We start from the raw sequence: 23982 nt of genomic DNA on the forward strand, positions 1-23982 counted from the left end.
GCTAAGACTACAAATACTTTTCTAGACTACAATGACCTGCATTCTCTTGCCAGTGAATACCCTTGGTGTGAAAGTGAGAAAATGTGTCTGATTTAAAAAATGTTACTGCACAGAAGTTTCCCTGAAAACAAAGAACTTTATCACATTACATGAAATGACTACATTTTCCCAGAGCTTCTATCCCACCAAAATCTTAATCCACAAACAAGGATCATCACATGAAGATTATAAACTTACAGGGCAACAAGGACATGAAAGTCTTAAGTGTGTTAATTACCTTTTAATTGCCAATCAGAAACCACAGTAATACAGAAATAAAGTACTCAAAAATCAGTTTCCTATCTTGGAGAAATATTTGCTAAGTTTGTAAACCATTTTAAATAATTCACTTTAGTTACATAATTAATCAGCAATGTGAAAAACTAAAACATACCAATTCCTACATTTCAATACTTGCATATAATTATGTGAATGTGTGCATATTATGTCCACTGTCACACAGACCAACATAGTTGGGAGGCAAAGCTTTGATGTATGCAATTTTGCCTTGTCAAGCATCACCAAAAGGTGATTTCAATCCCCTTAAGTCAGAAAAATATTTTATTGTCAGTTGATCTACTAGACTGAAATGATGCAAATTACAGTCAGACAGACAATAACCACAGTCAAAACAGAATATTCTAATTCTTCTGTACAGCAAAGACAGCATGAAGCATAAGGCTGTATTCACACTACGGGCTTCATGGAATTGTGGATGCCTCATTCCTGGAAGTGTTTATGGCCAGGTTGGATGGGGCTTGGAGCAACCTGGTCTAGTGGATGATGTCCCTGCCCATGGTAGGGGGTTGGAACAAGGTGATCATTAAGGTCCATTCCAACTCAAGCCATTCCATGATTCCATGAAGAAATGTATTTTTCCCTCTGAGAAAGAGCAGAAGGATGTAAGTTGCTACAAGAGCATGACCGTATTTACAGAATGCAGCAATTCATTAACAGGAGAAAAACAATCCCACAGAAGCAAAAGCAAAATCCTGGCAGCATGTCTCAGGCTGCTTGCACTGCACAAAAGCAGCATCATAGTGGTCTGATATGTGCTAACTCACTTTAAAAATAAATTCAAAAAGTGTCTTCACGTGGCAAATGATCTGCATCTGTGTAACAGGAATGTCAAACTCAGTTTAAAGTGATTGTCTACAAATTGGCTGATAATACCATTGTGGTAGTAAATTTTTACATAGAAAGGTGACATAGGGAGCAACCTTTTCCCTGAGGTGACCGTGCAGCAGGAAAGCAAGAGAGGACTTTATTCGGGATGACGTTGAGGGAAGACTATCCATCAACATTCAGAAGCTTACACACCAGTTCAGCACTGTCCAGAAGGCAAAGTGCCTTGAACTGTGCAGCCAGCATTGCTGCATTTGCTATGTCAACATGAACCCAAGTAGCAAAAAGGAATGTGAAAAGAGAATTAGCAATATGCAGAATAGTGAATGTCAGTAAGGTAATGAACATTATTTACAAGCTTTGCTATTGCACACTAAAGAACAGCAACAGGACTCTTATTTAAAGCAAAACAGCCTATGAAAGAGGCCCTTTTAAAGAAAAAGTAAATTCAAATTTAATTTTGAACAAAGGAAGGACTATGATGTCATAACAGACTTGGTACCTCTATACTAGCTTTCTCCAACTTTAAAATTGAAAGAAATACAAGTTCATTTCTTTCTCTCACCCTTTGCTTGTCAATTATAAGCTTTTTAAGTCAAAAACATTTGACTTTAAAAAGTGCAAATTGAATAAATATTCTAACCAGTTATAATATTATCAAAGCAGACTCTTGTGGATTTTCAGAATCACTTCATGGATCTTTATGAATGAGATACAGGTATAGCTGCTTGTCTCTGCCTGATGCTACTTTGTTCACTTCAAAACCAGACTATAATGCCTCTGCCACAGTGCCAGTTTAGCCATTTTTATTTGCTTTCCTGAGGCTTTCAATGTAACAGCCATTTAGCAGAAATAAACTTAGAACAGAGACCATGCCAGTCTTTGTTAAATTACGTGAGCTAAAACCCAAAACAAACAAAAAATGAAAACATGTGAAAAACATACCACAACAATCTATTCTGGACCCTCCCATCTTCTACTTACCTCACCACCACAAGGCAGCTTGCTGGAAGTTGCAAACCTTTCTGTGCTGATTACTTTGCATTCTGTAGGTGCTCTACTGTCAACAGTTATGAATGAGTTATAAAGGGATTTAAATAAAAAAATAACCAACTTTGGAGCATTGAGGAATGATTTTTCCAAAATGAATATAAAATCCAACATTATTTTGACTATAATTATATTGACATTATATTTCCATTATTTGGAATTATGTATTTTCATCAGACCGGTCAGTTAACCCAAGACGTAAACTGATGATCCTACAACAGGGTTTTATAAAATACATGACTGTGTGATCAGATTACATCTCAGTCTTTTCAGTGTTTCAGTAATCTAAACAAGTTCCTCAAATATGGTAATGCTGACTGGAGTGGGGCTGCAGAGTAAATATACATATTTTTTTAAAGCCAGTTGTATCTCACTGATGTACTGCTGACAATAATTATCTGATGCCTTTTTTAACCTGTCTTTCTCTAAAAACAAAGGGTACATGCTAGCACTTGGTGTGAGGGGAAGGAACAGGAATCTGTGCATTCCCTCTTTGGATGCAGGGACTGAGTTTAGCTAAATTGAAATGAGGGATAAGAAGCCTCAAATATTACAATGTTCTCACAAATGCAGTCAAGGGGGAGGCTTGAAATTAAAGCTGATGATACGTCAGGAAACCTGTATGATGAATGACAGGATCAGAAAAGGAAAAGTTCTTATACATGTACTACACAATAGTTTCACAGAACAGTAAGTGAAGTTCCTTAGTACCACATGCAGAGGCATCTTCTACCTCATTAACAAGTAACCTAACAAGGAGGCTGGGTCATATACCCGAGTATTTCATCCCTTGACAGAAGAAAGAGGGAACAGTGATTCCATTCCCACCCTCTGACCTCCCTGATCTAAGAGACTTTAAATCTTGGCTAAGCCTTGCCTGGAATCACAAGACTCTGCACAGGTAAAAATTTGCTCTGGCACCTTCCTGGGGCATTAGGAGCATCTCCAATAGAGGGGAAAAGCCAGGTGCTTTTCCCACTGCTGGAAGACAACACACACATGGCAACATCCAGGCTGAGGAGAGGAGACAAGCTGGCAGGGAAGTATGCCCAGAGCAGGGCACAGGAACTGCACTGCAGATGCACAGCCAAAGCAGTGCCCAGTGATTTTGGCATTAGGAGTATGTTTAGAACCACAGTACAACTGCAGCACCACTAAGTCCCAGGGCTGCAGAAACTACTTTAACTATTCCAGCACTAGGTGTCAACTGTGGAGCTGGCTGTGCACTTTGGGAGCACTCCAACATTTCCTTTGCATTAACTTCCTTATAGACACGTGCTTCCTATTCATACAAATTATATTAGAGACTTCAGCAATTAAGAATGCAAGTTCTCAAAATTATCTCCCGGATTTATCTCTGGATGATCCAGATAATGAGATAGCAATATAATGCTGCACTGGGTGTAGTTCCAGCTGACTGCAGATGACATCATGAAAGCAGGAAATACATAATAGAGGTACATAATAACCCGAATGGAAACTCCTCTGGTCACTCCACTGCAAACAGCTACCAGGACTTGTACTGCAGGTAAACACTGAGAAAGAACTTGTTGCTGCCAGCTATGCCAGTGAAAGGTCACCTGCAATAGCTGCTGTAATGATAAGGACACACTTACGAAATGTCACTCACCAAACCCGAGCTGCCACAGAAAGCAACAACTAGAAACTACTACTAAAACTAACTCCCTCAGCTGAGCTGAAAAAAGCCACTGTCAAAAGAGTTTCTATCAAAATACCACACGCCAAGATGTTATGGCAAGAGAGTAAGAAACAGGGAAATGCTCACTGGAAAAAGAAAACAGCAGCAGACTGAAGGGAGAATACATCAAAGATAGTTTTATAACCTAATGATGGTTATAAAGTATGAGAGGGAGGGGGGGATGACGCAATGACACACAATTACGTCTTTCCTTCTATTTTGGTATTCAATATGACTTTAGATTCTTTCCCTAAAGAATCTGAGATAGAAAATTTCAGATCCAGTGGCTGAAGTTGAATAGAACCAAACTGTTTGAAAGTACAATTGTAAAACGTAATGTGCCAGGTTGCCTTATGGTATGCCTTATGCCTATATAATAATAATAATAATAATAATAATAATAATAATAATAATAATAATAATAGTAAAACAAACAGAAAAAGAGAATATGGAGACTGAATGCCGGATTCTCTCATGTCATGTATGTAACAAGCATCAGGACAGTACCCAGAGATGGTGGATGGCCCTGAGCCTGCACAGCATCCCAAGGGATGGAACTTACGGAAGAAAACTGAAACCAGGGTGCTGGACAAGAAAGGATGACTATCCAAGCAGGGAGCATTCCTACAAAAAAGAAACTAAGTTTATGAAGGGATCAAGGGAGTCTAAAATGAGAGCAAAGATAAACCTAGAAGTGTCTGTTACTTGCTTTCTACATAAGCCAACCAGAGCTGTAGCCTGACACTCCATCACCTTTCTCCTGAAGAAATGCAGAGCCTTCTATTACAAACCAGCTTTTTGGAAGAGCAGCTGATTGCTTCTCCTTTCTGTGCCCCCTACAACCCTTGGACAGTCTGTAGGTTGCTGGGATCACAGACAGGAAGTTATGAGCCCTCCCTGTCCAAGTTATTCTAAGAAAAACATTGTTTTAGAGGCCAATAACTTCTTGAAGAGATTGCATGTTTGATAGCTTTAACTAGCTATTGTATGCTACTACCATTTCCTGCTTCTTTCTTATCTAAATTTTAGACTTGGTAGTGTTGCTCTTCCTGAAATTTAGCTGAACATAGCCACAGCTTAATTCAGCTGTAGGACTTGGATTTTCAACAGCTAATAAACATGTATACAGGACTTTTCCCACACACTCTTCCAGGAAATCTTAAAGTGAAATATAACAGGAAGAAACCTGGTATTACTCAGTCTAGTGATTATAATAAATCTGGTTTTTGATTTCTGGTAAGACCTGGTCTTTCATGAAAGCTCTAAATAAGCAATAAAGCACTAAATGAATGAGAAAATTAATGAAGTTTTCCATAAACAACTAGAAGAATAGCAAAAGTGAACACCAAACAATATTTTACAATAATATAACTATTTCCTTGCTATATTTGTCGAACCATGACAGGTGAAATCCAGAACTATGGGCAATATATGTATGGCAAAAGTGACAGAAACACTTTCTATTAGAGTAGGTTTTTAAGAAGCATTTTCCTTTTAATTTTTATTTATTTTTTTATTCTGTAATTAATCAAATGCAGGGTTTACATTCACTTCTGCACTATTAAGCATCCAGACACAGACTGTGGCACTAAATGGGAAAGCAAATTTATAGGATAAGGTTTTTTTATTTTGCTGGTTTTAAAAGCTAAGTGACCATAGAGTGCACATGGTAACTAATTACACACATTTCTCACTGTCTATACTGAATAATTAAAACATTGACAGAGAGCAAGAACAAAGCTCAGTTCTCTGTACTCTCATTTGGATCAAGATATGACAAATACTAATTTAGGCTACTTAACAGATTGTTTACCTCATCAGTATCTCAGTGAGAAACAAAAAGTACAAATCAGAGCAGAACAACTCAGAGCAGGGCAAATTTTTGATTTGAATTCAATGACTCCAGTTTTTCTTTGGAGAACTCTGACACACACAATCTGAAGTCAAAGGGGAAAAAGGCCCTTCAGCAAAAAGATCAGAGGGAATCAAGATCCTAATGTTGCCTAATGTTTTATTTTTCAATTGAAAAGGAACTTCTTTCAATATACAATAAATACTGTACACTGCAATTGATATATTAGTATGTTTTCCTATCTACCCTAAGCAGTCACTGAAGAAGGAGCAGGTGCATTTCAAGGGCTGACTCCCCAAACACTGGTGTCAAAATTTAGATACAATATAGATTTCTACTGGCTCTACCTTCTCATGCACTGATTGGAAAACTAAACATTATTTCAGAATTCTTGCTTACTGCCTGCTACATTGATGTAGACTGAGTCACTTCTCTAAATATTCCTTGCAAAGAGTGGAAAAAGTTCTCAGTGTTTTCCCTTGAATACCCCTTCCTCCCAAGTGATCGGTCCAAGAATATTATTATAGGTTCCAGGGGAAAGGTAATTATAATTAAGGCTACACAATGCTTTCCATTAAGAATCTATTCACAATTGTTAGTTAATTTTGAATAGGAAAATTCAAACTAACAGTGTCATTTAGAGAAGAAAAAAATACAGCTTTCCCCCCCTTTTTTTGAGATAATTACTAGTACCTCCATGCTGAAGAACAGGATTTGATATTCTGCGCCAAGATAATGAAGATGTGAGAGATGCAACTATCAAAAAAGGCTGCTCCTGCAAGACTCTCAAATCCCTTCCTAACAAAGCCTTGTTAAAATTCAGCAGCTACATACTTTGAGGATTCAACATATGCCAGGTCAAGGAGCTGGACAAGGCTTTTCCCTGCTGTTCCTTTCTCTGGCAGAGGATGACTGCTGTAACATGAAGCCAAAACCATGAGGCTCTGCTGTTCTCTCTGTGCTGTGACTGAGGCCGGTGCCCAAACTCTGAACAGGAGAAGAAACAGGCAGCAACACGTGTCACAGAGGAGAAAAGAGGGAAATATTCAAGCAAAAGGGCAGGAAAAAAAAAAGAAGATGAAAAAGATCACATGAGAGAGTTCTCGGGACTCTGACTAAGGTGTTGATCAGAAAGAAAACTGAAAATAGCACTTAGGAAGAATTTGGAGAAATGAGGTCTAGGAGAATGAAACTTCTAGAGACAGTTAGAGAACATTCCCTTGCAAAACATGAACTCAAACATCTGATCCCAGAGAAAACTAGTTCATATAGTGTGAGGCTATATTACAAAACAACTGCCAATTATACTTACTTAGTTTGTCCATGTAGAAGGACCTCAGGACCTTCCAGAATGCAAATAAAGCGTGCATGAGTTACCTTTCCTTTATTTTTTCCCTTGGTTTTAAGCCTTCAAAACCTAAGACTTACTTTAAAGGTACATTATAAAGTTCAATTCTGTGAAATTCAGAAGTTAGATCAGAATAGCTTAGATTTATCACAGCCTTTTCAACTACTGTTTGATGCTTCGCCCACAGTGATTGTCTATAATCCTCTTCCTCCTTCCAGAAGGATGGTCAGAAATAGACCATAATTCTAAAAGGCTCCAGCAAGGTTTCAATGACATTGACTCTCATTACATCTTGTGGCCATCTCCCTCCATTTTTTTTTCTTTTCCTCTGCAAACTGTGGCTATTAAAAAACATTAATCCAGTAATTAAGTTTCAGAAAAAAAAAACCTGATAGTGGTTAAATGCACCAAAACTGTTACTTAATGCCCAAGCTTCTATCAGTATATCAGGTGATGCAAATCATCTATAGTTTCTATCTCAAAATAGACATGTTAAGTTTCTAAAGAGCCAGAGAATGATGTAAAAATCTACACTGGAAGTCAAGCTCTCCTTTTTTAAGTTTTGTTTGCACTTTGCTTATACTTTTAGAATAAAAAAGGTCGAGAAAGTCAGATGGGCTAGAGGAGATCTTGTGCCTCCTCTTCTGTGCAACACCTCACATGCTGCATCTCTTGCCACAAGCTCACAAGGGGCAGGGTGAAAGCTGGGAGATGGGAGAAAGGCACAGAGAGATTTGCACGTAGATCATCTCTGTCTCTAATCCTGTCCCTTTGCTCCTGCTTCCTAGTCCATGTGGCAATTACAGCTTTGGTGTTTGGTACAGGCTCTTCTCTGGCCAAGGTCCATCTCAGCACCCAGAACATCAGAAAGAACCTGATTAAAGAGCTATTACAGCTACTCCTCCTGCTCAACTCACTCATGTTTAAGAAAAGCTGTCCTCAAACAGCTCTTTAAAAAAGGAGATAGTTTCTTCATAATTGGCTCATCAAAAGCCCAATACTTGTTGCCCAGATCATTTGTTCTTTGAACTTGTGCTTCAATGAGATTTTTGATAGGCTATTTATCTGAAATACCCTGAAATATCCTTAACTATTTGAAGTGGAAACAGCATGTTCTACCTTGAGAAAAATTTTGTATTCAATGTCAGAAATACGTGACAGGTGTTATGTCCTGCTAAGAGTGATGATAAGCATGGACATGACATGACAGCATGGAGGATTCACCATATACAGTGGATTTGTCATTTTCTTTGTTTGTTACTACTTTTGAGGCTTTATTGGAATATGCTCAATGACAGGAGATTCTCAGGTGGTTCACTACTCACAGCCTCCAGAAGGGATCCTGTCACTGAAACAGTAAAGCTAAATAGATTCAGAAAATAAACTAATTTTTAAAAGGAAAAAAAAAAAACCAAAACAAAACCAAAAACTTTTATTTTTTTACAGGGCTGCTTCATTATGCGCTGCCCACCAGGGTACATTCTCCTTTAACAGTAGCCAGCTCTAAAGACAAAAATTATAATCATGTGACAGATACTGCAATGAACTCGGGTAAATCAGTTTGTGCCTCTACTGTCTCTTGGAATAGAGTTAACACTGAATGATAGGAAACATGTATTGCTGAAGGGAAAAATAAAAATATTGATGCCTGTAAAAAATGACTTGGAAGTGGCAGCGACATTATAAACAGTATTTTAATGTGAATTACAAGCATTGATACAGAGGGGGATTATATATTGATTTTCCTCATTCTGCAGTATGCATGTCACTAAGATTAATGGGAGTCACAAATCCATAACAAGGAAATTATAATATGTGGAATTATATATAGAATGGCTGCTTCAGGTACACACCAATTGCAGCATCATAATGGCCAGACCTATGACTGAGGACAAAGCCATCATGTCTTATTGTAATGATGTAATATTGTAATATTGTAAATGATAAAGCGTGCATTCCCATCTTTGCTTCATTCACATTTTTCATAAGGGAAAGGAAGGACTAACAGGATTCTCGTACAACCTTTTTTTATAAAGAAGCAATAAACATTGCATAGTTTATCACTAAAAGACAATGATTCCACTTACAAACTAAGTCATTAAAAACCAGCAATTGGCAGCATTTTCCAAAACAGGGTTTTGCAATGTACACCAAAGCAAATATGCTGAAGCTTTGGGAATCACTTCTGAATGTGAAGCTAAAAAGCAGCACCACACAGAAGTCCAGCAATTCCAAGCTTCTGGTGGCAAAAAAGCACGAACCTGTAAGCACACTCCTTTTTTTCCAACAGTCAACAAAACTGTGTCAGCACTGGCAGGAAAAGAAAAAGTCTTACAGCTATGCAGCCACCTTTATAATTTTCATATCTGAAAATGATGGCATTTCCAATAAAGGCTGCTTTTGAATCACCATTTACTTCTACAGCTCACTTAGTTTCACAGCAGTCTCTATCTCCTACTGCTAACTCTTAAAAGAAGCCTTTCAAAGATCAGTCCAGTCTGTTAGGATTCTGGATATTAAAATTAAATTTTTCATGTCTACTTGTTCTTTTAAAAGGCTTAAAAGCAATTTGTCACAATCAGCCACAAAGGGATTTGATTGACAAAGTTTAACAAAGTGATCTAGAGAAGATTCATTGGGGAAAAAACTGCTAAAATTGCAAATTAAATGGCAAATATTTTTTCTCTGTCTGCCCTTGAAACAAAATAGGTTCTTTTAGATGTGAAAACCATTCTAAAAGCTTCTAAAAGTACCTAATGAAAATTTTAGAAATGCACAACATTATCTTTCAGATCTGTAAAAGTAATCAAATTAAAAGAAACTACAAAAGGACAAGCGCCACAATGGCTACCAAACAAGTTTATTGACCTTGTTCACACAAATCTCCAAATCACTCAGTTGAGTGACTTGCCTCAGTTGCCAAACTTTCCTCAAGTGAAATACAGGGCATTTAGCTGAAACACCTGTGGAAATCAGGAGGTTTTTCTCCTCTCCTTTGCCTATCTGCTCTTTCCTTCCCAGTTCGCTGTCTCAAAATGTCTTTCTCTGCAATGCTACTCTGTCAACAGGAGCACTGCCCAACTGGAGGGTCCCTTCCAGGCCACCAATGCAGCAGTCCTGTGTCCCTTCCAACACTGTTCCAAAGGCACTCTAGCCCAGGGGAGGGAGCAGCATTTCCTGCTGAATGTCTGTCGCATCAAAGATATAAAAACCCCCCACCTGAAGACACATCTCAAACTGCCAGGCCAAATCTCAATGGAAGGACTGTGAAGTACTATGCTACCATTTGACATTTTTACTCTTCTGTTCTGAATTTTTAGCCTTTCATTGACCAACGTATGAGGGAAAAAGAGTAATTTGTGAGGGAAAAAGAGTAATTTGGCTGCCCTTTTTTAAAAATGTTATTTTTAAGCCTCTAATTATGTGAACAGTGTTAGACTGATAACAACTAGCATAGTTATTCTTTATTATCCTGATAGTGCAAATTATTTTGCATGCTACTGCCACTACATGCAAAACCTTTGCTTTAATCCTCAGTCAGTCCTACCCCCTGAGTCAAAGTTATCACCTCCCATCCAACACAATTTTTACCTACTTTGGTTCAAGTTTGAAGTTCATTTACAGAGTAAGAGTAGGATAAAACTTTTCTCCAAAACTACAGCATAACTGATTTTACACTTTTGTAATGGTGCTTCAAACTCATATATCCATCTGCTTATTTGATTTTTAAGTATTACTCAGATTTTTTTGTCTTTACACCATTCTTTTGTGACTTCAAATTACTATTACCTGCTAAAATAACTAATGTGTTAATCTTCTCAAATTTCAAATCAGTCACATGACATAAACCAACTCAAAGTCATTTATATTTTGATCTACAAAAACATACTAGATTTTTGTACTAACAAGTTAGGGGATTTTTAAAATTAAATTTATGTCTGGTTTTTTCCAATCCAGTACTCTACTCAATGCTATTCTAACATTACAGTGATTTTATACAATTAATTAGTTTTCTTGTGTCTGGTAACTCACTGTAGCTTACACACTTTTGTATTTATTGGAGACATAACAGAAAAAAAAAAGCATTTGAAATGCCAACAAATGAAATTTAACACAGAAAACTCAGAATTCATTAATGACAAAACATATAGTTATGAAAGACTGCACAAAGGTCATTCACTCATCAAACTACTTCAGAGACAGAGGGTTTTATGCAAGGTAACAATACATCCAAAACGATACAGCACAGCTCAATACACCACATATCACTGCATTAGCAGCATCTTGTGAAACAAACCTACAACTGAGCCATCTTGGCTCATTTACTCTTTATAAAATTACCTTTTTTTCTTTAGAACAGCTATCTTTGCTAAAGGACAAAAGGACACTAAGTGGGTAAACCTACAGTATTATCCTAGACATTAAACACCAATTTATATTGATTATTTTGGCAATAATCAATATAAAGGTCCAGAATTACCCAATACAGATAGTAAACACGATTGTTTACTTGTATGATCTTTACAAATCCACCACAGAATCAATTTGTGTTACACAAAAGTCCAAGATATGATTCAGTTACTTCTTTGCAGGCTGACCAAAATATTTTCTATTCATTTTACAATGATCTTTGTTATATATTATTCTATTGTTGTGGATACATGTTTTAAAACTCCTATAGACAATATGATTAAATCTGTTATGATATGATTAAAACTATATGATTAAGCTCATTAAAACCAATGATGAAAGTTTCTTAAGACAATCTAGCACCTGGATTCATTTTATGATCAAAACTTGTTTGCTCAATAATGTTTTTTTATTCATCAAAGACTCAGGTAATGAGAAATCTTTACATCTTTCAATTACACATTTCTGACAACATCAGCCTCAATTTCTGCATAGTTGCAATTTAGAATAAAACCTGTTTTAATTAACTTTTTTAAAGTACAGTAAAGATTTTATAAGATATTAATGATACCACCACCAACCAGTCCAAACCTACTTGGATGTTTCATTTCAATAACACAGATTAGTAAGAATTGTCATCTGTAACAAATGCATCTTTTGCTTTCCCAGTATTTGTGTAAATGTTGTACAAATTATTTAATGACTGGGCAAATGTTTTTTAAAATACCATCAAAACTGAAATGTAACTTTTTTTAAAGCAAATGCTGTTCTGAGTGCTGCTCGGATTCTACAGTCAGTGAGCTGACCCTTGCAAGGTTTCAAAATCTCAGAAACTGTTAATTACTGATAAAACACACAGCTGCAAAGATCCTACATCCAGAGGTGACTTACCAGCGGTCGGGCTGCTGCTCAGCCAGGCCTGGGCTCTACTGGGAATTTAGAAACAGCTTTAGATCCTCTCTACTGGCAGCCCTGTCCTAGCTCAAAGTGCACAGAACCCCACCTACCTCCTCATGCAATCCAGTGCCCGAATGAAGAAGTCCTTGTGCAGCTGGTGCTCATCCCTCAGGATGGAGCACTGCTCTAACGTCACTGACATGGATGTCCTGTCTTTGGCACTTTTGCAGCAGGTGAAGCGCACTCCGTTCAACTTCCGGCAAATCTGAAACACAGGCAGGCCTCACAGGTCAGCCCTTCCACACCTGGCAGGTTGTGCAGCCCCTATAACTCTGCAAGCCCAGAAGGTGCACCCAGAGCTACAGCATTTCTCAAGAAGAAAGCAACTATTAAAAGTTAGCAGTGGTACATTCAACCCCTGAACTTGAAATAGGATTTTTATAACTATAAAAGAAATAGTTCCTTCACTGTTCCCGCACTCAATCTAGCAACCATCCTCTTCAATGAAAGCTTAATTGTCTGAATATCTAATGAATAAAGAAAAACCTTGGTAAGTCTTGACTCACCAACATGAATGCAGCAGATTAACTTCTTGTGAAGGTATGGAGTCAGACATATCTGAACTTAAATAGCTTTTATTTTCAACAGGTAAACTGTTCATTAATGAAGTTTAACACAATGACTGCCATGGATTGTCTACATTCACCTATACTTTGAAAAAGTTATAAGGCATAAGGGAAACATGACACTTTTGAGGATTATTTCTTCCCTTAAGAATTAATCTGTTGCCGCTGATGATGAACAGATCACACGGACACAGGTCGAGGTGTGGTGAAAGGAAGAGCAGAGTTTATTTTTCCTCCCAGGATTTATAGGCTTCTGACCATGGCCAGGGATTGGATGGTCAGGATAACACTTTCTCACTGCACTGGCCATGAGAGATGCCCATCACAAGACGTGTAACAGAAAGAATGTACACATATTTATGTTTATAGTTACTGTCCTGGGAAAGTCTTTAGAAAACCATGTCAGCAAGCTCAGAAGCTGAGTTTTCAGGGCGACATTAATCTGTGGTTTATTTAATCCATTAGTTTATACTTTGGTTTCAAACAATATTTTACTAGAAAAAGTAAACTTTGAAGAAGGACTGCTGTGCCTAAGTGTGGGTCTGCCTTTCCTTAGATATAATTCCTGAGAAAAGGTAATACTTTGCTTACACCTGTCCCTGGAGAATTATAGGTATAACCATATGAAACCCCAAAATGTTTGTTAGAAATAGGGCAAGGCAATAAATTACAGTAGTAATCACAAAAAGGAACTTCCCACATTGGCTATCATGGGAGAGCTCACAGGATGAAACTGGAACATGATCTCCACAATGACAGTTCAGCAAATAATCATTTCTTCATCTGTTAACTGCATACTCTGAAATTCTATTAAAATCAATGGCCCAGAAAATACTTAGAGCCTTTAAGTTCTTTTGTGATATCATGGTGAGGGTAATCTCAAAAGTTTAATTTAGGGAATGAGTTAAAGGAATCTTACGTAAAACCCAAAGAGGTACAGTGTCACTGTCGGACACAAAATGATTCACACAGACACCGCTCAATGTGGAATAGAGGAAGAAGAAGCTTTATTCTGTCATTGCAGTATTTATAGATTCTTGACAACGACCAGGGATTGGATAGTTAGGTTACTACTTTCCTAACCACACTGGTCGTAAGAAACGTCTCTCAAAAGACATCTCTTTAATGGAATGTATAAACATCTATGGTTATAGTTACTTTCCTGGGCAAGTGTCTAGAAACTCTGAAAACAATATCAGAAGGCTTAATTTTCAGGGTGACAGTACAGAATAGTGAATAAGAACCTATAAGTGTTTCTTTCATTGTATAATTTAAAACTTTAGAAGTTAAATCTGTTTAAAAAATTTGAACAGTTGCACTGGGATTTAAATAAAGTACTATATGACAATTTTCTTAAATAATGGTGTGAAAGACCTTAACTGTTTAATTGAAGAGATTAATTCTCTTTACACTAGTATCTCTGGAAGTCCATGAGTCGTATGGACTATTAGACATGAACGAATCCTAAAAAAAAATTAAAAATATAAAAAAATCATGAAAAATATGAAGTAAAAATCCAGGTAATTATTCTGGATGAGTGATCGACTCTGATGTAGGGAAGACACAGGAGGAGAAGAAACAGACTTATATTCTATTGGATTTATTCTCACAGTCCAATTATATCAGGGATTACATGCAGGTACAGATACGTATGTGGAATCTCACATACCTACTGCAATAAAAAAATGATACTGCGCAGCTACTGCACTGACAAAGTTTTATTCTTACATCTTTTTCAATAAATAAATGGAACATTCTATAACAGTGTGTAGATCACTGGAACCAGAAATACGCATTTCAGAAAGTTAAAGTAAGGAAACCTAAAGAGAAATAGAATTCAGTGAACAAAAAACCTGAAACACTTTGTATGTCCTAAGAATGCATTTTACCCATGAAATTATTTTCAGGGAAATTTGAATAGATGGTAAAATACAACTTTCTATACCCAAAGATTTAGCACATTCTTTGTAACTCATTTTATACTATATCTTTTACTTTTTGGTATTTTATACTTTTATTTTTTTAAAAGCAATGTTTCATAGTAATTGCAGGACTGGTACTGCAATAAAAACTTATATTTTTACTTACAAAAGATTTATACTGCAATAGCATGTGATAATATTTATTAACCACATGGCAAAATGTTATTAGTAATATGAAACTTACAGCAGTGTTATTAATACAAAGATATATGTCTGCTCCCTGCTGTTAATAAGAAGTAATGGAAAATGTTATAAATAATTATAATATAATAAATGTTAATAATTTTGCATCAAATATTTATTTGCTTTAAATATGATTTTAAAGGGTATTTACATATGAAAGTCTCCCAAAACAAAAAGCCTTGCTTCACTTTCAGTAGATACCAAAAACTCCCTGCTGGTATAAGAGGGCAGAGATACCAAGGGTACTTTTCTAAATACGAGACAACTGCCTGGCTGAATTTCACATTCAGAGCTTGAGCTCTTTATAAACATCTAAGAGTTGTTTTCCTGGCCTTTTTTTTTAGTATGTATGTGAAAACCCCACATAAGTGGGAAACAGAAAGGAATTATGAGGAAAAAGCGAAATATTAATCATTGTTAGATAAACAATTTTCTTTGTGTTTTTCCTGTGTCTGATTGTCTGTTCTTTGCATGTCTTTTGCAACAGCTATTTGTGAAATTAATTCAATTACAGTAAATCAAAAGTTAAATGCAGCAATAGCAAAAAAAAAAAAAGCTAGAGCAAGCAACCATGGCCCACATCATACCTCAAGGACACTAAAAAAAGGAAATTATTTTGAGTCATTTTATTTTATCAAAGAATGAATATGAAACAAATCACTCAAATTCTAGCAGGTTCTACCAGTTTAAAAAGTGAGAAAAATAAATTGTCTGCAATTTAAGTGGAGGATGAAGAGAAAAATTTATGAATGGAATGAGTGACTATATTAGAAAGCCATTTCAGCACATCTGGCTCCTTTAACCAGTTCTCCAATCATATCCTTAAAATCCATTGCACTTACAGTATCAGCAGGCTTATAAAAATTAGTTCATCATTAGTTCATTGATTTCTTTGAAACAAGAGAGCTTACCGTTGCAGCCAGCCACATGATTTCTACATTCTTTCTCTTTTTGGCCTGGATATTTTGATGAAGACTTTCTAGCAATCCCTTTAAATCATTTTGTTCTTGAAAATGTGGTAAACCTGGAAAAAAAGGATGATAAAGTTGCTCATTATGATAAGGTTGGTGATATACTTGTCCTGACTCATGGTGAAGAACAGGTCTATTATTTACAGCCTTGTTTGGGAACAGAGGATGGAAATCACCAGTTAAATATTTAAGGAATACGCAAACCTTATGCCTTTCTGAGTATTAGGTTGTCCTCCCTAAGATCTTCATGTGGAAATTTAACATATCTTCAACCTTTATGTTATAAATGGATGGTGAAAATCAAAATCAAATCTCTGCTGTAGTTCTGTTCATCAGCTATTACAGACATTCAATGGAAATCAGAAAAAAAACCCTGAGTGTATTACAACCTGCTTTGATGGGATGATTTCTATATTTTAAAGTCAAAAATTTTGGTTTCATTTTCAAATTGAAACATCTAATTTTTGTTTTGAAATGTGCCTTCATTTTTTATATAATGTAACATAAAGGTTAAACAGGTTAAAAGGTTAAGTTTCCCCTCTAAAAAGTAACAAAGCATATTTCGCAGTCTGAAATTAAATGGGGTTTTATTTTGAAGTAGAAAATAATTTCAGGTTTACTTAAAATCCAAAATTTTACTTGCTTGTTCTGGGTATGGCATCTAAGCTGAAGTTTAATTCATCCTACATCTCTAGCAAAAATTCAAGAGTAGACAATTTAACTTCCCCCTCTGTTTCATATGTATATATATAGGAGGGTTTTTCCTAATATTACATTTATCTTCACTAGCTTTGAAAATCAATAGAAACAAGCAGAATCTGTTTTCTGAAATGATTTCTTCTCATGGTGGTGAAGTAAAAAGAATTTTAATTATAGTTTTGACATAAAAAGGGCTCAGAATCAAGTGAAACAAAGTGAAACTAAATAGATCAATGGACACAGTTTCTTCAAGCAGAGAATGTAAATTGTCCATCCAGCTAGGGAAAAAGTCCCCACTACCCAGGCCCCAAAATCATCCTAAAGACTTATACTCAATTGAAAAAATAAAAATTATAGAAGTATTAATGGAGGTCAATATTCATTCTCCTAATGTGATCCAAGTTGAATGATCCCTCTTACCAACTGGCTTTTACCTTTTATATCTAATAAATTTTGTTGTTTCCCTTATCCATGATTCATAGTAATAAGTAATTTAAATATATTCAAAAAGAACTAAGTTCACTCATACTGTACTGTCTAAAAAAACTCACTAAAAACAAACAAACAAACAAAAATAAAAAAAAAGGGAGGGAAAAGTACATCCAAACTAGTTTTGCAATAATCTTAATGTGGAGTGTTTTAATTGTATATTACAAGATCTGATTGTACACTTAGATAAGGCAGAGCACATAAAATCACATCACAATCTTCTAGAGTATTACACTTATGGCTGCATCTGTTTCTTTGAAACACAAAACACACAATGACAAAGATGATTTGAGATTATGCTAATGTATTATTAAGCATTTTATTGCTTCCAGGCAGCTTTCCTTTGGTTCACAGCAGAAAATGCAACATCTCAGAGGGATGACTTTACCACAGGTATAGCAAGTCTCCTAACTTATAGTACTGCCAAATGAGTTGCACCTTAACTGGAAATAATCAATTACTTAAACTCCTTGGGTCCCCCACAGTACTAAACTATCAAATCAGGCTCATAGATTATAAGGGGGAGGAGCCTGGAAGTACCAAACAGTCTTGTTTTCAGTAAATTATGCATTACTGAACAACAATCTTACATTTTTGGACCCTTACTATCCCTAACATATCTATAGAAGCAGTACTACTTTGGTGCCTCAACCAGAGCTATATTTGGTCAGCACTTTTGGTAGGAATCTTTCTGGGAGCACACTCTCAGTTTCAGCTGAAAGAATTTAAGAGGTTAAGAAATGGGTAAGTAATAAAGTGTATGTTCATCTTCAAGAAGATAGAAAGTCAGTGTATGCTTAGTTACAAGCAAGAATATTATTGGCAAGAGGAAATGCAGATACAAGAGGAAAACTAATAGCAAAGGTGGCAATACCTTTCTGGGAGTGGAAAATTGAATTCTTTGAAAGGGAATATATGAACGAAGCAGCAGGCAAGGGAGGCTGCCAAGGGTGGATGCAAAAGCCTGGCAAACAGGGCTGTGAGTCCTCAAATTCTGCTCAGCTTTATGAGCACTGTTTGGAACTAACAGCTTTTGGAAGATGATCCTGCATTTATTTTACAGCACAGATTTGGCACTACAGCAAATTATCTGGAAAGGTGGGACAACACCATCAAAGAGTCATCAATACTGAATGCCTCTCAATTGGCCCCAGTACCAGGGCTGCTGCCAGCCTTGTATAGAGGTTTGTCTTCCAGAGGTGGGGGAAAAGGGGAGGGATTAAATTCTTCCCCAGAATGAACAAGTTTGAGAGCTTCACTTTTTCCCAGGGGGATGGTTTAAAAGCTACATTTCTCTAAGGCAAAAGAGTGATTCCATATACTGGCAGTGAGCTACTGAGAAGGGCAGTGGAGCCAAAAGGTGCTTTGTGTTGCATGAAAATTTGTATAAAGAAGAGACTCAGTTCTTAAAGGTAGAGAAAAAAGCAAGAAGGTTACAATATCCAGAAAAGACATGGTGAATTAGACAAGACTAGTTCTCAAAAGCTTTTACAGTCTGGAAGAAGTCTAGGAGCTGTGTGGCTCACTAATAATCCTACAGGAAGGCAGTACAAGTTTAAATTCTGTTAATGAAAAGCAGCCAATACTACCTGCATGCAAATTTTTGCTTTTATATAATCAAATCCATTTATGAGATCTACCTTAGTTCTAATCTGGATGAAGTTAGTTTTTAGATGATATTTTCTTGGCAAGATTCTTCTAAATTAATTACCCAACTTGTTGTATGACTTTCATTGTAGATATCCTAGAAATACTAGGTCTGTGTGTGGATGGAGGGGCATCCTGCCCACCACTTAGGAAGAGAGCTTTTGTTTCTGTCAAAATTATTAACAAATTAAAATCATTCTGATATAAGAGATAAACATGTATTCATACACAGTGATGTACCAAAGCTTTACACAGGATTTAAAAAACAGGCTGTTAAACAATCTGCAACATTGGGGACTAATAGATTGGGCATGAAAACTACTTTAACAGGATTAGATTGATGCAAGCATCTTTTCAGTCCTTGCTTTTGGTAATCAGAGTAACAGCACAGTAATGTTTTTGTTTATGATATGAAATTTCTATAAAAATGGAATACAGGGCCTATTCTAAAGGCCTTGTATTCTAAACCTTGTTATTAATATCATGATGTTATGGCTCATTGCTTGTATTTGCATCTGCAGATTTCTCAGTGGTTCACCAAACCTCAACACATTTTCAGAATAAGAACAGAGGGAATGACTGAAGCTGATGGAATTTCCCACCAAGTATTTCTATACCAATACAGTAGGTACAGACTGTCCTCTACTTGAAATATTAAGAAACGTATTACATTAATAACTTAAAATAGCTGTTCAGTTCATCATTCCTCTGCTTCATTCTCTCTGTAGTTTCAGCTGTGGCATTGGACCTGAAATCACTCTTGAGATCAGCAAGTCTGCGTACAGATAAAAAATGTTTAAATTTGTGAAACAAGTTAAGAAATTTTGCTAATATTACTGTCTTGTAACCTTTATCCATCAAAGCTTTTCAAAGCCATCTGGACATCTCATTATTTTGTACTCACAATCAGGAGGCATTTTTTCCATAAATAACTTGTAATATTCTTTGAGAAGTTCTAAATTTTCCTGGTTAATGTTTTCCTGCAAAGTGGTATCTCCAAACCTATGAAAATACATAATAAATTATGAGAAAAACCAAAACCCACAAACCAAAACAAAGATAAATTATCCTTCATAATTATTTCTTTGCATAAATAAATAACTTTGATTTTGTATTACTTGTTTTATAGTGCTCAATGTATTAGATTTTGTCAAACACGCACTAGTTAAGTTCTCATGTGTGTTGGAACTAATTTTTGGAAACAAGGTCGTCACTGATGGATAATTCTTCCAAAAATTTATGAACAAAGCAATCAATTTACAAACATTCAATAAAACACTTATTCTTTTTGCCCTCACAAATCCTGAGTAAATGGAAATGCACTTTGGGGGAATTCCAAATGGGACCATAGGCACCAAATCCAACACCAACTCCTCTATCTCTTAGTGCTGCTGTTGCTTAAGCATATTAATTTCTGTAAGAGCTGGACAACATGGAAGTGACACAAGGTGGAAGAGAAGCTTATCTACAAACTAACTACAGATATATAAACAAATATCTCTATTTCTGAAATCAAGATTTCTACAACAGCCACATGTCACATGCCAAGAAAATAAATCTCATGGTACTACAGGAGATACGACTGTAAAGACACAAATGTCCCCTGGGTAGTTAGGGACAAGTTTTTGCAATTCATCTTTAGAATAGCTTTGAAATGGAAATGAAGGAGTACCAAAAGAGAGGCATAGGGAGGTGGGTGAGAAACTCGGGTAGAGAGGAGGGGACACAGATCAGAAGATGCAAAATAAACTGCAAATAAACAAGGGAAGCAAATATTTCAATGGGCCAAAGGGAGAAGACTTGGCTTCTTCCTCAGTAGCCATTGCTGCACTGTCACATGAGAATGTTTCTTTTAAATCAGAAATATTCTCAAGTGTATTCTATCAAAAAACAAAGGTGTCTTTTTTATGTAATAGAGTAACATCTCCTAGAAATTTGCCACAAAAATGTTTTTATATTCTCATGTTTTTTATTCCACAAAACTCCCCATATTTTTCACCAAAAATCATGTGCAGTGTTTTTAGTCTCAAAAACAAATGTATAACTTTAGGAGTTAAGCAATATTTTGAAGTAAGACAAAAGCAGACTGTAATTCCATGCAGAAAAGCTGATTCTGCATTGAATTGGTTTGCTTGGTAGATATTAGTACATATCCATATTTATATATATGTGGGTATTACCTTTTCTCTCATGGTTTTCTTTGTGCACAATGTAAAAAGACCACTGGGAACAATACATCCTGCCACTTCCCCTGCAAGCCAGGCACCTTTTCATACCAACTCCTCTACAAGCCTCCAGGTGATCAGGCTATTTCTAAACCTTGCCAGATTTTTCTTCAGAACATTTGCAATACTCAGTACTTTCTGCCTATCCCACACATGTAAGTGCTCACCAGCTTGTTTCTTGGTTGCCACATTATGCCTTATCTCTTATTTTGAAAAATGAGTGTCCCACTCAATACTGTCATTACTGTCTTTGTTAGTTTTGCACATTATGACTTTGGCCATGTCACTCCTCTCAGTGCTTTCCTCTTCATGGCATCAAGAATAATCTATTTTCATTTTCAAGAAGTTCCGAAGTTCTCTAACCAACCATCCAACTCTCTCACCAGTAAAATGCCCGTTTTTACTGTTTTTTTGATTCAGTCTGTCTCCCATTTCAATTTTCTGCCTAAAATTTCTCATGTATCACCATTCAACGTGGAGAAGTCTCCCATAAACATTCACAAAGCCATGGCATTTTTTAGTAGTCTTCTCTAAAAGACTGATTTTACTTGACTGTCTACAAAGAGTGGGAAGTGAAACTCCTGTGGTTCTTAACTTCTTGCGTGTTGTCCAGGTTAAGGATTGTCACTGTCACCCTCTATTACTCCAGCTACACTTTTGCTATAAGCTTTTGGCTCATAGCAAATGCAACCTAAAGATAAGTATTTTGGATGCTCTGTTAATAAAAGCAGCTAAAAGAAAAAAAGTTGAAAAAAGTAGCTGTGTTGGCATCTTGACTTCTACCTTGCAGTTTTAGCACTGCACAAATGTAGCAATTAAACATGACCAACAGATACTCTTCTCTTGGAAGAGAAAATTAGTAAGCTGGTGAAACTTTGACTATTATTATATCAATTAATTAGTTTCCAGCAATCTGTTGCAGAGGAGTACTTATAACACGTCAGAACTGTATCAGCCTTCATGCTTCAGCAAACATACTATTAATGCATTCCTTATTATTAACTACCACTCCATGACCCTGGAAAAAAGCCCTAAAAAGCTGAGAAAATTTCTCTTATGACTTGTCCAGACTCTTCAACCCCATCTTTAAGATATAAGAATTTTAAATTTTCACACTCTTGTTTGAGAATTTCAATGTACTGCATACAAATAAAATTCTACATCTGTGAAAACTGAAATCCATTTTGCATCTGTATCCAAGAGAAACATGTTACTGACTCTGTGAAATGAAACCTGCTTACGGTCCTATCTTCATCTAGACTTTTCCATTGTTCTGCACTGCTTCATACCTTGTGTTTGTTTCCCTTAATACCTTTTAAAATACACACTGAGTCAATGTGAGATGGTTCAAGAGCAAATGACAAACAGGATTTATTTCTAATCCTGAGAGATATCCTGTACCAGCATGGAGTACTTGGACAGATAATGAAACATGACTTTTTCGTACCTCTCTGCCAGTGTTTGCTGTTCATTGATTCCAACATTAAAGAGCACTGGATACATGTGAAGCAGCTTTCCTTCTTTAATCTCCTGTGGTAGCAGCTCAAACATCTTTGCTGGAAGCTGGACCTCTATAATGTAATGTTCACTAGGAAAAATAAAAACAAGAATAAGGATGGGGATCTTGATTGGTTTGCTTAAAATATTCTTCCTAAATTATAGAGAATGTGTAGATTTACAAATCCTTCCCTTTTTCCTTTAATTGAACTATAAAAATGGATGATTCAGCTTGCTTGTTTTAAGAGCATAAACAAGCCATATGAAGAAAAGCAGGTATAATTGTATATAACTATAAACTGACTTCTTTACTGAAATAAAAATATAACTAAGGATGAAAGCAGCAAAAAAGACCTCTGCTACCCAAATATCAATAAGAATACCTCAACTCTTAAAATGCATCTTGCTGAGTTACAAAAACAACTTACTTCCAAAGTCACAACTTGATCTGGTATCTAAAAGTAATATGAGCAAAAACCTTTCATAAAACCCCAAAGAAAAACTCAATTTTTTTTCAGTGGTTCGATTTTCTCCCTGGGGGTAGAAAGCATCACCAATAACAAAATTGTCTCTGTGAAAACAGCAACTGAAGGCTCATTACACAAACATGAAGCCTGTTTTAGAAGAAGGGATATGATATATAGCAGTTCTGGGCTTATATTTGTGTTTGGTCTGACTTTATGAAAAATGTGCTACATTGCCTGCCAGGCCAAATTCTGATCATATGGAAGCCCCAAGCTGGATTTCACCTGCCTTTGAGAACTGATGCTTGACTCCACAACAGAAACAATGGGATGATATCAACTTAGGTTTTATTAGCTTTCTTTTAATTGTTAGAGCAATCAATCTAAATAAAAAAAACAAGAACAGACTAGAAGGAAACCCATTTGTTTCCAGGATCTGCTATTTTAATCAGAGAGGGCTGACTGATAATGGAGGCTGAAATTTTTGCTCCTGTAGAAAACATTTAGAATCTGACACCAGCAACAAGGGGTATTACAGCAACAGAAGGGAAGGAAGATCTACCCTGTCTACAGAAGTCAGGCCAAGGAAGTCACACGAGTTTTGTATGTAAATTTAAGATAGATAATTGCACCTATTCAAATGGTCATGAAGTCCCTCCAGCTCTTCAATTACATACTTGCTAACAAATAAAAATGCCATCTGGATTACCCACATAGAGAATTTGGGTGAGAAAACCTTGAAGAAAAAGGTCCGTTTCTGCAGTAGCTCTGATACCTTG

The 23982-nt window shown here is 36.2% G+C and overlaps 1 protein-coding gene across 1 annotated transcript in view; it reads right to left on the reverse strand.

Annotated features, from left to right (window-relative positions):
* Positions 1-23982, reverse strand: part of INPP4B (inositol polyphosphate-4-phosphatase type II B) — a 309603-nt gene that overhangs the window by 20276 nt on the left and 265345 nt on the right. Inside the window, exons 22-25 of the mRNA XM_058837251.1 lie at positions 22690-22830; positions 19922-20019; positions 16123-16235; positions 12531-12685 (exon numbers count right to left, since the gene is read on the reverse strand). Of these exons, the coding sequence (XP_058693234.1) occupies positions 12531-12685; positions 16123-16235; positions 19922-20019; positions 22690-22830 (507 nt within the window). The remainder of the gene's footprint in view (positions 1-12530; positions 12686-16122; positions 16236-19921; positions 20020-22689; positions 22831-23982) is intronic.

Source organism: Poecile atricapillus, chromosome 4 (assembly GCF_030490865.1).
Source record: "Poecile atricapillus isolate bPoeAtr1 chromosome 4, bPoeAtr1.hap1, whole genome shotgun sequence".
NCBI lineage: Eukaryota > Metazoa > Chordata > Aves > Passeriformes > Paridae > Poecile > Poecile atricapillus.